The sequence below is a fragment of the Abramis brama genome, assembly GCF_963993115.1.
Source record: "Abramis brama genome assembly, chromosome: 4".
Classification (NCBI taxonomy): Eukaryota; Metazoa; Chordata; class Actinopteri; order Cypriniformes; family Leuciscidae; genus Abramis; species Abramis brama.
In genome coordinates, this window is record NC_139966.1 from 15612718 (window position 1) to 15629052 (window position 16335).

The 16335-nt window shown below is 40.1% G+C and overlaps 2 protein-coding genes across 2 annotated transcripts; one reads left to right on the forward strand and one right to left on the reverse strand.

Annotated features, from left to right (window-relative positions):
• Nucleotides 1–470: 470 nt before the first annotated feature.
• Nucleotides 471–12675, reverse strand: LOC311081659 (tripartite motif-containing protein 16-like). Its single transcript, XM_084112269.1, has 6 exons — nt 12001–12675; nt 8468–8563; nt 8148–8381; nt 6699–6858; nt 6519–6566; nt 471–4663 (listed from the first exon to the last, which is right to left on the reverse strand). Exons 1-6 carry the CDS (start codon nt 12568–12570, stop codon nt 4104–4106), a joined length of 1668 nt encoding a protein of 555 aa, XP_083968395.1. The 5' UTR covers nt 12571–12675; the 3' UTR covers nt 471–4103.
• A 1044-nt stretch (nt 12676–13719) lies between these two features.
• LOC311082074 (piggyBac transposable element-derived protein 4-like) lies at nt 13720–16064 on the forward strand (the record flags this gene model as incomplete). Its single annotated transcript, XM_084112818.1, has 2 exons — nt 13720–13805; nt 14282–16064. 2 exons carry the CDS (start codon nt 13720–13722, stop codon nt 16062–16064), a joined length of 1869 nt encoding a protein of 622 aa, XP_083968944.1.
• Nucleotides 16065–16335: the final 271 nt, after the last annotated feature.

Genomic DNA, 16335 nt, shown 5'->3' on the forward strand with positions numbered 1-16335 from the left:
CTGGGAGTTGTAATCCACCTTACAATTTAAAATGTTGCAAGAATAAGATTCTGCATCGCAAAGGGAATAAACTCTTTCAGGCTCTTCGAAGTACTGTACAGTAAGAAAGACGTTTCCCTCCCCGGGAAATGAACATTTCTTAGAATTAATAATCAATTAACACTGAGTGTTCATGGGACAAACAGGCTGATTTATTAATATTTATTTTGTCTACACCTCCTTTAGGGAATGAGGGCTACATACATACAGAACATATATGTTCCCTTTCAGTCAGTCCCGTTCGACGTTACGTCAGAACTAAACTGACTAAATTGGGATCCTTAATAAAGCGCCACTATTGCTGCCCTTTCCACTGTCACTCACAATAATTATTGGTGAATATTACAACACATCATACAAATTCCTTATTCATTGTATAAATGGCTATGTAAAGGCTTTTCCCAGAAATAAGTAAAATAATAAAGACAATACACTAGTAAAAAAAAACATTTATTTTATGCTAAGTATACTTCAAATGCATTAACATATTTTTTGACATATCACATAAGACTTATTGATATAAAATGTATACATTTATCACTTTATATTTCCTAATATGCCTAAATGTGTTCTAATATCACTATTAATAAGGATTGTATGATCTCTGTATAATATCAGTCTTTTAAACAGACCGGGCTTCTGTTACTGCTGCTAACAAGAGGTGTCTGATTACTAGGGGTGACCCCGAATAGTCGAAGATTCGATGCTTCGATTGGAGGAGCCTGATTCGACTACCGATCTCACGGTCGAATCTTCGCAGAGGTGTTATGAAACGAGGATCATGCCACTTTGGCTATATGAGGGCGCTCAATGTCTGATTTCACATAGAACTACCGGTTTTGTGTCAATACGTTAATATTCAGCCTATTGTGATAATGCTGTATATAAAAATGTGCAAAGAGAGAAGCTTTTAATAAATATTTTTTAACGTGCGTGAATAAATCAAAATACCACGTGACAGATTTAAGTTTCACTTTCAATCCGTGACCGACAGAGGAGCGTCTTGGCGGCAAGGATTTAAATCTTTAACAATGTCTGGGATAAGAAAATCTAAAGTGTGGATGTACACCATCAGAAAGGATATTCTCCAAGGCTGGATTTAGCATCAGGAAAACCATGATCGCACTTCTGCCGGCCAACGTTAACAAGTTGGTTTTCCACAGGACATTCTAAAATGCTTAACGTGAAAAAAGCTTTTAAAACGCTTAAAATGCACTTTTAGGGGCCGATCACACCTGACGCGTTTTTTTGTTTGTTTTTTTGCAGTGAGAGGCGCCTATATTTTCAATTGGTTTCCAATGGCAGCGAGCGTTCTGCGCGCTGTTTATGCGCCTTCTGCGCCTCGCGTTTTACCGCCTGCTGCACCTCGCGTTTTTGAACCTGAAAAACGCGTTTTAGAATGTATTTTATCCGCGCGCACAAAAGACTCCAACGGACACAGACAGAGTGAAAGACTGGATTTGTTCTCTCGATCAGGTACAAGTGATTTCAAAACTTTTCAGACGGTTCTAATTTGATTTTTGGATGCTGTGAACATTTTTAGCTAAAAAGACTGCCACTCCAGTTTAGAATTTACTGTTGTTTCTGCAGTTAAAAATACAAAGTTGAAAATTCTGGCTACTATCGTTATTTTAATAATTTCTTTATTTTTATTTTATTTATTGATCTGTCAGGGTTATCTAATCTAACTATTTGTGGCTTGTGTTTTGAATATATGTTCCCCTGCACTTTAGGCATTTTGCACACATTTGCTCCTCATCTTGTGACTTGATTCTGATTTATTTCGTTTTGTATTTTTATTTATTAGAAAGGTATATTCTGTTCTAATTTAACTTAGTAAATTAATTTTTTATTTTTTCGGTGCATCGATGTTGTGCTGTACTTAGAGCCTGCTCGCACAGCCGGTAATTTAGCCGATTTAATTTGATTTGCATGTGAAATGTAAATCCTGTCTGCAGTGTGGCCTTTCTGGAGTTATTTATGTTATTTCTTAGTTTTATTGATGCCAAATGTATTTATACATTTTCTTCTATATCTTTGTGTGATTTTCTTTACATCGCAGCTTTGAAATGTTAAAGCCCCGCCCCCATACACATGATTCGACTATTAGTCGACTATAGGCAAGACTTGACGATTCTGATTCGACTATGAAAATCCATAGTCGGGGACACCCCTACTGATTACAAAAGTGTGTGTGCTGCTCTAGCACTCCAGTGCGCTCTTTGTAACATTACTAATATGCCGAAAAGACAAGCAACTCCCTTTCACAAATGAATAAACATCGTTGACAAAATATAACAGGATGATTGGTCAAATAGGCTACGTGAGCATTGCGCTGATTGTATGTAGCTATATTGACACAATAATATTTCTGAGGTCAAATAAACTGAATCACGCTCTGACACACATCTACAATGACATTAAATATTTTTTACTTAGATAGTTATGAACGCACAGCAATACCACACAAGGAAAAAGACCTTTAGAAATTAAACAATGCCAGGAAAACTCTGTGTACTGGACACTGCCGAATGAAAACTTTTTGCGCATACATCAAACAAGTCTGAACAAGTTTGACTCGCGCATGCGTGAGGCGGGGGAATTTTGCACATTTCAGTATATCTATGGTTGGACCTCAGCACTACTTCCATGTAATTAAAGTGCAGTAAGTACTAAATTAGTTGTTCCAATTTAGCAGACTTTAACAACCTGACATTTAGCAATTTAACATGGCAATTTCTTTGATTGAATAACTTTAAATTAATCCTGTGTGCGATCATTTCAGTTGAAACGTATGTTTGATATGTTTGATATCAACACAAATAAAGTTTGAGAAAAGCACAGACACACACCATCACTCATCATGACTCACAAACACACACTGATCTTACTGTCTATATGAGGATTCATTACACACATTTATTCTGACATGTTATTTCACTGACAGAAGTTCAGCTTAAAGGTCCCGTATTATGCCCCTTTTCACAAGATGTAAAATAAGTCTCTGATGTCCCCAGAGTGTGTATGTTAATTTTCAGCTCAAAATACCTAACAGATCATTTTTTACAGCATGTTTAAATTGTCATTTTTTGGGGCTCAGAAAAACGCGCAGTTTTAGTGTGTATCCCTTTAAATGCAAATAAGCTGCTGCTGGACGGCACAGGGGGCGGAGCTTCATGAGCTCGCGCTCAGTCTCTCAGGACAATTTCATCTCATGGAATGATGATAATATCAGGAACTCTCAGTAATTGTGTTAATTTCGAGTCGGACAATAATGCCTACAGAGTCAGAGTGCTGTATAGAGATGAAACAGGTATAGTTTAGTAGTTTAATTACGGTTATTATATCGTATTTGTCATCTGCTTGTATGTATCCATTATTAATAGCCTACAAGTCTGCTGTTTCAGACCAGGTCCGAATGATGATCAAACTGATGGGTTTAATTAAGTTTATTGTACATCACACAAAAGATGAAGTGTCAGTTTTACTTCAGAAAATCACCGTAAGAGCTGAGTAAACACAGTAAGTTATAAGAAGTGTGCAAGTACATAAATGAATTTCGGTAGAGTTTAGGGTGTATTTTCTTTAAAAACTAAATAATTCCACCTCGTCTTCAGCGGCTGCCTCAGATTTCGGGAGTAAATAGAGAGAGCTATGTGGATTAATACATCCAGCCACACAACACCTACACCGCTTGGGAGACATTCCCATCTATGGCTGTGACCTCGATCAGGGCGGGTCTAAGGCAGTGTCCGTCAACACTCGTGGGCGGGGCCTGTATTAGTGACGTCACTAAAACAGCATTCTGAAAACAGGTCGTTGGGAGACACTGCTGATGATTTATGGGGATTAATAAAAAAGGAGTGAGTGGATTTTTATCACTATTGGCTGGTTGTGTACACACACTGCCAACACACATTTATGTCCAAACAGCATGCAAAAGTGAATTTTGCATAATAGGGGACCTTTAAGTATTAATGTAATAAAAAGAGAAAATAAGAGACTCTATAACATCTCACTGTTACTGATTTATCATGCAGCTCAAAGCATTATGGGTAGAATCTCTACAGTCTGTTCTGATTCATCAACAGTTTCACTGATGATGTATTACAAAGAGATAACAATCCAGGATCAAGCCTAAACCCAGGATAGAGCGGATGAGTGAATGTGGTCTGGACTGTGTGTATGAGGCTCAGTGTGTCAGAGACCCTGTAGAAGGACAGAGTTCCTGCACTGTGATCCACATACACTCCTATTCTACTGCTGATTGACTCTACAGGGAGATCAGTCTTTATGTTATTGTGTTTGAATGAGTAACTAGAGGAAGAGCAGATCAAACTCCAGGACTGATCATTAGATCCAAACCAACACTCTTTACCCAATCCCTTCCTGCTGATGCTCTTATATGACACTGATATTAACACACGTCCACTCCACTCAATCTCCCAGTAACAGCGTCCACACACACTCTCTCTACACAACACCTGATATACATCATCAAATCTGTCTGGATGATCAGGATACGGCTGATGCTTTGGGTAAGTGTTAGTAATCACTCTGTTCTCCTCAGACAGACGGAGGCGTTTATTCACTGTGTTCAGATCCAGAGTGAGCTGATGGGAATCTGATGGAGAGAAAACACATCAGAATCAGGAATTATGATTCTTTTATTTAGATATCCTGTTTTTGAAGAATATATTGAATCCTCATTTTAATTCTGTCCTGTTTTACATCCATGTCCATGTTTATAAAAGCCAGTAAAGACATTAAGTTAATAAACATTTATATTTTAACTGACAAAGGCAAATAACTGAAACGTTTGTACTTTTTTTAATCTCCTGCTTGAACCTAATAAATGTATTTTTAAAGTGCAGACCATCTTGCATTTTCATATTTTAAATAACTGAAATAATAACTGTAATGTTCATGTTGTGTAGAATGTTGTTAGAATGTTGCAGACCATTTTTGTTGTTGTTGGAACACCCCTCCCGCAAATCGGAGAAAAATTCTTGTTGAGGACCTCGATCAGTTACGATGTTCGGCGCAGATTATCTGGTAATGTGAGGAAGGTAATTTCCCTTCAGGTAGTTTTGAGTGACTTAACAGCACGATATGCAGTATTATCGCCATTTATTTATTTATTTATTGCTATAAAGGAAATGTTACGCAAAGAAACCGAAACTAAACAAAACAAAGTGAAACAGAAGATAATGTCAAAATAAGGGTCCACATAATAACAGAATAGAAACCTGACAATAAGCTTGTTGGGCTATTGTTATATTTGTTTATTTGTCAGGGACAATGCAAAAGAGACACATTGTAACATGTTACAATAACTTGAACAGATGTGTTGCATATAGGGTTTCTAGCTGAAGCTAATTTGCAACCCCTGTCCCTGGTTAGGCTACATACACCACCATTACCAAGAGAACAGAAACAAACAACAGAAACAACAATAAAAAATAACAAAAACACAACATTATATACATATATCTGTGTGTGTGTGTGTGTGTGTGTGTGCGTCTATTTCTCTATCCGTATGTACATGTCCATTTATAAGTGCGTCTGCACAGTGACATAATCAGTGATCACAGATTTGGTTTTGTTTCAACCAGTGTTTCACCTTTTCATTAAATGGTTTCAGATTGGTTTGTGTTTTTATTTCTGTTGGTAGGACATTCCAAAAATGTATCCCTTTTACAGAGAAAGATGACTGACCGAAAGTGGTTTTGCGCTGTGCCACCCTGCAGTTGCCATTTGCCAATATAACAGTTAGTTCCGATCCTCGAATCTCACTTTACGAGAGGCTTTCTGCTGATTTCATCAGTATCGACATTGCTCATCTCTGCATATTTTAGACAGGCTGACACTCAGTCCAGTTACATTGTTACATCACTACAGTAGGTGTTGGCAAGGGACTGTCTTTGAGTGAGTCATTAAACCGTTCATTCAACGAAAATGAAAAAAAAAAAAAAAAAAAGCGCGTATTCATTCAAAGATAGATGTAATGAAACAAGGAGTAAATTATTTTAATATTTAATTTGAACTTTGAGTTCCACTTTACAAGGCTCAGCTGAGCAGCAATGCGCCGCATGGGCAACACTGAAGCTGATGAGTCACTTCATAGAGATCAAAGGCATTGATTCATTAAATTGACCAGCACTGACGCCATTCATGGAAACATCCTTAAATGTTAAAAGGATGATTTTTGAAAGATTTTGCTTTCCTTGGACACTGCAACCTTTTAACGAATATGACGATATTTTTCGGCTCTGCTTTTCTGATCTGCTGCGTGAGATCACGTGAGGCACTTCCTCTGGCATGATAATCTTAATAACATTGTGTAGTGTGTGAGCTGTGCCACGATGTTCAAATCTTGTAGCGTGAGCAAAATCTGAAAAGTGTGTGCTGCAACAAGATTTTACAATCGGTTAGGATTTTAAAACTCCTGTAGTGTGAGACAGGCATTATTGACTTACATTGTAGGAAGTCGGTCCTGGTCCTGGGAACAATGCTGGTGAAAGTGACTGTGGAAATCACAAGACATGAAGAGTGTGGTTATCATGTCAATAGAAATTGATCCCTGCATTCGTTCCTAAGACATTTCTAATATGATCTTCTACATGATCTGTCTGAGAGCAGAATCTCCAGGACTTTACCTCTGTCAGAGATCTTCTTCAGCTCCTCTTTGAGGAAATCCTCCAGTTTGTCTCTCAGCTGAAGGACAGATTCTCTCATGCCATCAAAAGCGGAGAGAGAACTGAAGGGATTGTCATTTACGTCTGTAGATTCAGGAGGAGCTGAGAGAGACTGGAAACTCTACAGAAAACAGAAATCAAAGCTCATCACTTCCACACTTCATCAATGACCTGCACTACTGTCAGTGTAGGAGCCTAAATGCAGTTAACTAATAAATAATTTTAATTTATGCGTTAAATAGTAATTTACATGATTCATTTATGTGGAGGAAATTTAAGGGAATATTTACAGTATTTACAGGTTGATGCATTTAATATTTACAGTAATGCAAGGAGTTAATTTTGTAATTATCTAAAACGTGTGTGGATAATTTAAAGTGCATTTATATTACATTAGTGAAATTTTGGGAATAGAGGACTGTTATCGCATTTTTACCTTTAACTGCATGTACCTTTAATTGTTTGGAATACTCACGCAAGAATTGAAAAGTTTTCTGAGTGAACAGTCAGGCAATCAGAGAGTGGAGCCACACAGTTTTTTGACCTTTTTTCTATCTCCTTTTCTTTTGTCGTTAGTTAATCTTTTCATTTTCTGTAATAATCCTGTGCTGATGTTTTTGTTGCTAACTGAGTAAACGGATACATTTTTTCACGAGTGGTCCTGTGAATTTATTGATGTGGATTCGGACGAAGGGAGTGGACAAAGTGTCACGCTAGGGCTTCATTCAGTGGAAACCTACAGTCAGATTTGTGCAGCTCTTGTTGATCTTTAGTAAATCTCCTCAAAGCACTTTCACATCATCAGCTTCATTCTTCTCATATTCATTATATCATGTTACAGCTACAAGTTCTTGTTTTTGACACTTAGACTATATGTGAACTTTTTTGGAAAACTCTTGGATGATCAAACAACTGGCAATAACATTAATCTAACAGATCAAGTGCATCAATGGAGTCACATTGGAGGGTTGAGTAGATTTGATCAGGAAAAGCAGTTCAAAGGCACTTTCACAGCATCAGATATAATAAACAGCCAATATATACAGCTAATATACAGCCTCACTTCCTGTTTGAGGACTTCACTGCCAAATTCAATGATCTGTTACCAGCAAAAAATTATGAAAATGATTATAAAAGGAGTATCTGATTTTGGTAAAGTACAAGTCAAAGAATGTAAAAAGAAAGTAAAGAGATGATGGGAAATCTAGCTGGGTGAAGCTGGCACCATCAAGATGTATTTCACATTGTTGTTTCCTAAGAGATTGAGATTGAGTCTGACTGATGATGATATAATAACCGAACACACAGATCAACACTTCAGTCAACGGCTCATTCTGCTCTCATGAAATGTTTCTCTGTGAGTCTCTTGCTCAAGTCCACTATGATCCTGTACTTCTAGATCTCTGTTACCTGCAGGAAATGGATGTGATCCTGTGTGTGTGAAAGCTGCTCCAGCTCAGCGTCTCTCCTCCTCAGATCATTGATCTCCTGCTCCAGTCGCTCCAGTCGTCCTTCAGCTCGACTCACTGCAGTCTTTTCCTGATCTCTGATCCGCTGTGTCGCCTCAGAGCGGCTTCTCTTAATGGAGCGGATGAGCTCAGTGAAGATCCTCTCACTGTCCTCCACTGCTGTCTGTGCAGAGCGCTGTTACACACACATCACAATCACACAGTGAGCTTCAGTGAGTCCTGACTGAGACTTCTCAAACTTCTCTTCTTCTCCACACTCACCTTATGAGACGTGACAGCCTCTCTCAGCTGCTGAAGATCTTTCTCTCTCTGCTGGATCCTCTGCTGGAACGACCTCTGTGTCTCCTTCAGCTGGTGCTAAAGGACAAACCAGTGACAGGAGAAACATCACATTAATCATCAGGTAAACAGATATGAATCCAATATCTGTGAAGTGGTGAGACTGAGGGGTTAAAGATCTTACATGTGTGATGTCAAGTCACGAGGATCCACCTGAGAGCGGCATTTCATTCACTTCACCCATACCTCAAACTCGCCGACAACGCAGAAAGGGCCATAATAAGAAGCCTGTACCCAATACTGCGGCAGATGCAATTCTTGGTCTTTTAGAACACATGACTGTTCAATGATAATTGTTTTGTATGAAAAGTTTTTCTGTCCATCGCTGCTACTCTCAAAGTCACATGAGAGAGCAGTGACATGGGTCTTTGTCCACACATACAGAGAAGCTATTGTATCTTCTGGGGGGATTTCCGTCGACTGGACAGTCAAGCAACTACGGATAAGAGTGTTAAGACATTTGCTGGGATCAGCATCTGCACATGTGATTTGCCTTACAGTAAATATGACGAAAGGTATTCGAATCTGGATTATAAAAGAAAGGAACTGGAGACGGATAAGGGCTCATCCTTGCAATCTCCAATTCAGGACCCCAGCAGTTCCTGAATGCAAGAAGCTGTTTAAGCATAGCTAATATTACTCTGTTAGTCTAAGTACTCTATTATATTCTGTAACAAGTATTCTTTTCATTTTTGTTTCTTTTAATAAATATTGTTAAACATTTATTCAAAATCATCTGACTGGAACTTGGAATTTTTGAGTACGCTTCACCTTTTCTTTCCTGGATCAGGACGATCCGAACCGGGGGAAAACTACAGAGGGTGAGCATGAATTCTGATATGTGAATAATCAGTATGCACTGTTTGATTGATTGACACGCCTGGCTAAAGAAACAACTTATAACAGGGTTATTGTTGTATAGCAAACACGGTTGAAGAGTACCTAAACAGGTAGACTTATACTACGAAGGGGACATTTATTATATTTATAATCCTTATTATCTTTATAATAAAATACGAATTTGTAGAGACTGATCACCTAACTCTTAAAAGTACGACTAAAGGTTAGGCTCTTTAGATACCGCGGGATTATTTATATGTCCTGATAGGATGTAAAATAATTTGGAACGGTATTTCATCGTATAAACTTTTACACATGGTAAGTGAGGTGAAAAAAGTAAAGTAAAGTGAAGTGAAATGACATGACTTGTGAAGGCCGAGTTTGGTAACCCATACATGAATTTGTCCTTTGCATTTAAACCATCCAAGTTAGTGCATACACATTAGGAGCAGCGAGTTGTGAACACACACACACTACAAGCTGTGGACACCATTCTCTGTGGAAGCGATTGGGGCCTCAGTCATTTCCTGCCGGTACTGGAATCAAACCCCCAAACTTCAGGTTATCGTCTGACTCTCTAAACATTAGTCCTCGACTGCCCCCCTAAGGTTATTATAAAGTTATTATAGATTCAATCATAAGTGCCAGCATTACTTCATCAGTGCCTAGTTTTAATACGATAGTTCACCCAGATGTAACGACTGAGACAATCAGACACATATTTGTTACATTTAACAAAATAAGCTTTAAAGCCCACTCTTAGTAACGAAATATCCCCTCAAAAGAAACAAGAGAGCAGAAAAGGCCTCAATTGCGGGACCTTTCTCAAGCTTTAAATTGCCTTTACACAAGCCCTTCCCTGTCTTGGCCTTCTCGGTACATTCACGTAGCTGTCCTGCGTGGCCTCACCATGCCCCAGGACAGCAGGCCTTGACTCACAACCAGTGATGTGCTCATTCAGGAGAGAGAGGACTCTCTCAACTACAAAAGAATCAAGGAGTTTGGCACAATTTCTTCATTCAATGCAGAAGAAGTCCATCGCAAATCCAACCATCAACTCTTCCGACTCCCTTCTCCTGGTTGCTCTGCGTGGCCTCTCCGGCCCAGGGCCACAATCTGCACTCCAGCCATGCGAACAGAGTCAAAATAACCATGCAAGTTCATCACCATTTCTTCATTCAACACAGAAGAAATCGATTGTCATATTATAAAAATGCGATTCATCTTTTTGTGGTTTGCATAGGCCTACACTAACGTTATTCCACACTTGAGAAAAGAAAACAGCCTACCTCACTCCTCAGCGGGATCTGCTCCTCATATCAGGAGATATTGCTCCTCATATCAGCACTGTTCTGAGGAATCTTTTCTCCATAAGGTAGGCTATATTATGCCTCACTCGATCGCGACGCGCTTTGTTTACAGCTGATGTGGGCGTTTCACAGATCTTCAATAGTTCTCAGAATTTGCGTTTGAATAGCACGCGCTCTCCGGGGAGTGGTCACATTACTTGTGAATTAGCTCGTAATGAGCTCGACTGGAGTCGCTCTCTTTTTATACAGATTACAGAAGCTGAGAATATTTGTTTTTTATATAAATTACTTCATTTAAAAGATGTGATCTCAAGCTTTATGCCCGTGGGTCTGTTTGCCTGTTTGACTGAATTTTCGCGGAGTTATAGATCATTTTCGAACGCGTTTCAAATGGGAGTTTACTGACAGAGAGAAGGCAGAAATCGCATCATGTTAATTTTTCTTTATTTGTCAAAAAGCAAAACACTTTATTTTTATTGTGAGTATACAGAAAAAAAATAGAAACTGAACAGGATCGATTGATGTATTACACGAAAATGAAAGATCAAAATTAACAGAGCATTTAGTGTTTATTTTCATTGCTAAAAACAAAAAAAACGAGCAAAACGCGCGGGCGCGTTTTTGGTCCCCAGAGGGTTAATAACATGAGTAAACAATGAAAATATATTTTTTTTTTTACTACTGAACTACTGGTATAAAAGGGGTCATATTATGCTTTTTTCTTCTTTCTTTATTGTGTAATGTTGCTGTTTGAGCATGAAAAGGCTCTGCAAAGTTACAAAGTCCCTCCAGCAGGAGTTATTCACTATATCAGTGTCTGAACTTCCTGAAACGCCTCCATTGTAGTCTTGAGTTTTCTTCTATATCAACTGTTTTCTGAACAATACAGATCGATGCTAATCAGATGTTATAAATGATGTTGCAAACGTAGGTTCATGAGGAGCCTAATCATTCAGTCCTGTCAATCATCGTTGAGAGCGTATTTAGGCAGCAGTCATTGAACCGTCACAGTGACAGTTCTTCCGGCATCCCTCGACCTCCCCATCGCCGTTTATGTTTTCTTTATTTTAAGGTGCGTTACATTTCAGACACAAACGTTAAGCAGTACACCAATCACAACAGACTGGACCAGCTGACCAATCAGACAGACAGCGATTTTCAGAAGGCAGGTTTTAAAGAATCTAAAACTGTGTTCTAAAAAATGTGTTCAAACAAACATTAAATGCTGTAAACGTATTCTAGTAAACCCCGTAAACAACATTATGAACCTGTAAATGAGTATTATGGGACTCTTTAAGTGCATACCTGTTTCTCTGTTCTCTGAGCTGCAGCTGATACAGTGTCGTGGTTTTTATGTTCATCCATCATACACAGCACGCATATACACTTCTGATCAGTGCGGCAGAAAACCTCGAGGAGCTTGTCGTGTTTCTGGCAGATCATCTCCTGCAGTCGTCCAGTGGCATCTGTCAGATTGTGTCTCTTTCTTTTAAAGAAACTCTCATGTTGTTCAAGGTGATTCTGACAGTAAGACTCCAGACACCCCAGACAGGACTTGACGGCTTTGCGTTTTCTTCCATTACAGACGTCACACTGCACATCTCCAGCTCCAGCGTAACAGTCAGCAGAAAGTTTAGTCTTCAGTTTCTCCAGCACTTCAGCCAGAATGGTGTTTTTAGCTAAAGCAGGTCTTGGACTGAAGGTCTGTCTGCACTGAGGACAGCTGTAGACTCTCATCTGATCCTCCTGATCCCAGCGACCTGTAATACAGATCTTACAGTAACTGTGTCCACAGGGAATGGTCACTGGATCCTTCAGGAGGTCCAGACTCACTGAACACAGGAACTCATCCTGAGTAATTCTGGCTTCGGCCATTTTTACTGCAAAAATACAGAGATACAAACACACAACAGCTCAACTACACTTCAGTTTCAGTTTCCCTGAACTCACGTGTTTCCTGTTTCCTGGTTCTGTGTTTGAGTGTCGTGTGCAAAACAGGCATGTCTGTGATGAGGTATGATGGTAATACATCATGTATTACCTGTACAATAAATGATGTCTCAGTCACAATAGCACTTCAGTGCACTGGTGTTTATTGACAGTCCTTCTGAATTTGGTCTACATTAGGTAACCGCTGAGCATAATACACACCATCATATCTGTCATGATTCCTGTCCTGTGTTTCCCTTGTCTTGTGTGGACTGTTGTTATTTCCTGTCCTGTGCCATGTTTTGTAGTCCTTTGTAGTTGTTCTTGTTTATTAGTCTCCCCAGGTGTTTCTGATTAACCACACCCCCTTGTTATCTTGTTTAGCTTGTTTGCCTGTGTATATATACCTCTGTGCTTCAGTTGTTGTTTGTCGGCCGTTGTTGCTGTTTCCTGTCCTGAGTTCCGTGTTCTGTTTGTTCTATTAACCCTCAGAGCCCGACGGCATCGTCCACGACGTCACACGGCACCTCCGATAAATATTTATATTATTTAATGAAAGTTTTAGCGATTTTCTTACCGTTTTTTCCAGCAGAAAGCTAACGAGCTAGCCATCACGGGGGTGTATTTGGTGTCTTTGTAGCCTTTACAGAAGGTTTTCTATCCGGCCTGGAACATGTGCCTCTTTTCGGAGTTGTTCAGCAATAAATCCAAACGCTTACATCCAAGATTTATCCACTTGATGTCCATAATTTATAAATTTTCCGTAATTTTTGCCGCTAGCTCGATGCTAGCTGCCATTTTGGATATCCCATGATGCTTTGGGTGAGGGTTTGACCAATGACAGGCTGTTCCGTCATCCACGTTGGTGTGCGTCATTACGCAAGAACCACAGCTCTGTTATTGTGGAGAGAGAGAGAAGCGCAGCAGTTTTGAGAGACTCTCTCTCTCTCCACTCAAAACTGCCGCGCATCTTTCTCTGAGAGAGATGCGCGGCAGTTTTGAGTGGAGAGAGAGAGATGCGTGGCAGTTTTGAGTAGTTTTGAGGAGAGAGTTTGAGGAAAATGAGCAAATCAAGCGCAGACCTTTTTTGATGCCATGCAGGATGATGAATATTCAGGAGAAGAGAGCTTTTTGACAGATGAGGAACTAGATTACCAGGATGGTCTAGACCCCGCTGAAGAGTAAGTGCCATTTATTTATTTGCTGTAAAAGTATAAAAATAAAAAAAGTAATATGATAAAATAGAAATGTGCACAGTAGCATTTCTAAATATGTAAAAATAAATTCTGTAAACGTAGTATTTTGTTTTTCTGTTGGTTACAGAGTAGTAAGAGTTGTGGATTACACTTTGTCTCAGACATTTTTTTGTCTGAGGTTTAGTGAGCTTACCTAGGTGTTTACAACACACAAAGGAGTTTAGTGTGTTTACAACACACAAAGGATGTTTTAGGTCACACCTTTTAGCTGTGGAGAGAATGTCTCAAGGATGTTGTAGTGGGGGTAGGGCTTTCAACACTACTCACCTTTTAGCTGTGGTGGGTTGGGGGTACAGTAGCAATCTCAGCCATTGTTATCTTATGTGAGAAATAAAATACAAAAACACTCATTGATCTGATATGTATGATCTAATATTTTGCTTTATTTATTTGTTTTACAGTCGTGATAATGAAGAAGACACCAGCCCAGCCACCCAAGCCAGACAGGAAAGCTCCCATTCTTCCGCTGTGGAGGGCCCTTCCACTTCTGCTGCAGCACCCCAGCAGCTGTCAGGAATAGGTCATGGACGGCTGCAGTCACGGTCACGAGGGAGAGCGCGGTCAAGATCCAGATCCGGCAGCTTGAGGGGTCGACAGAGTCCTGAATCCACTAGGTCGAGATCTAGACCACAGCCAGCAGCCCCAACTCCATCATGGAACAGTGAGAGTCAGCCAGACATCCCTCCAGTGCCCAAAAGGTTCGTCCCAACAAGAAAGCCAGGACATCAGCTCAGCCCCACATCCATATACACACCATTGGACCTTTTCAAACTTTTTGTCAGTGACAGTGCAGCAACCACTTTGTGTAATAACACAAACACAAACGCTGCAAAAAACATTGCCAGTGGCAAAAAATATTCCTGGACAAACTTCACTGTTGAAGAATTTTTCAAATATTTAGGACTGACTTTCTTTTTTGCACTAGTGAGACTGACAAATATCCGAGACTACTGGAGGACAAATACCCTTTTCAGCCAACAGTTTCCCCACTCAGTGATGACACGTGACAGGTATCAGGTCATTTCCTGGAACATCCACATGAGCGACCCTGATGAAGATGTCCACAACGACCGGAAGAGAGGGACACCAGCTTATGACCGGCTGTTTCGTCTGAAGCCCCTTTTAGATGACATCAAACATGCGTGCAGAGCATTTTATCACCCACGGCAGAACCTTTCAGTGGACGAGAGGATGGTGGCAACAAAGGCTCACACTGGCATGACGCAATATATGAAGGCGAAGCCAACTAAGTGGGGCTTCAAACTTTTTGTGCTGGCAGACAGCAGCATTGGGTACACTTTAGACTTTGCTGTATACACGGGGAAGTCTGTGTTTGCTTCTGGTGTAGGACTGGCATACGACTCGGTTATGTCCCTCATGAACAAATCATCCCTAGGGAGTGGCTACAATGTGTATGTAGACAACTTCTACACAAGTCCAAAGCTATTCATGGATCTCTACAGCATGAACTTTGGAGCATGTGGCACCTACAGGGACAACAGACGAGGATGCCCCCGCACAACCACAAATGCCATGACCAAAAAGGATCCTAGGGGCACCATCAGGTGGATCCGTGACGGCCCTCTGGTTTTTGTAAAGTGGATGGACACTCGGGAAGTCTCTGTCTGCTCCACAGTTCACCCGGCCTTCTCTGGCAACACAGTTCAGAGAAGGGCAAGAACTCAGGATGGAGGCTGGAACACCAAATCTATTCCATGCCCAACCCCTGTCACTGAGTACAACAAGAATATGGGAGGTGTTGATCTTTCTGATCAACTCATCCAATACTACTCAGTTTACCAAAAAACGATGAGATGGTACAGGACATTGTTTTACCATTTTTTGGACATTGCTGCGACCAACAGCTACTTACTTCACAAGGATATTTGTGCAGAGAAGCAGCAACAGCCCATGACCCACAGGGCTTTTCTGGAGGAGCTGACAGCCCAACTCTGTGGTGTTACCGTTGCTGTTCCCCCCACCCAGCAACAAAGTGACCATGTACCTGTGCCAACATCAGACCAAACTGAAACCAGCAAGAAGGCCTCCTATGGTAGAAGGCAATGTGTGAACTGCAGGCAGACAAGGCAGGTCAAACAGGCCACCCCCTGGAAATGCAAAGCCTGTGATGTGGCCCTCTGTGTGATTGCTGATAGGAACTGTTTTGAGGCTTGGCACCAGTAAATATCAGGCCAAAAACGCCTGGACTTTTTTTGGAAAAATGTAAATAGTTTTGGTTCTGTATAAGTTCTCATGTTTATTCCTGAGTTCCAGGAATCCAAAGACATGAACAAACTGTTTTCCAGAGGAAATATGCATAGCTTTTATTTATTTGTGTGTGATTTCAATAAATATTTGAGTAATTAAATTTTCGTTTTATTTTTTCATTTGTCTTTATGGTCCCATAACTTATTTTACATTCAGGTGACATCAATGCAACACAAATATGCTGATA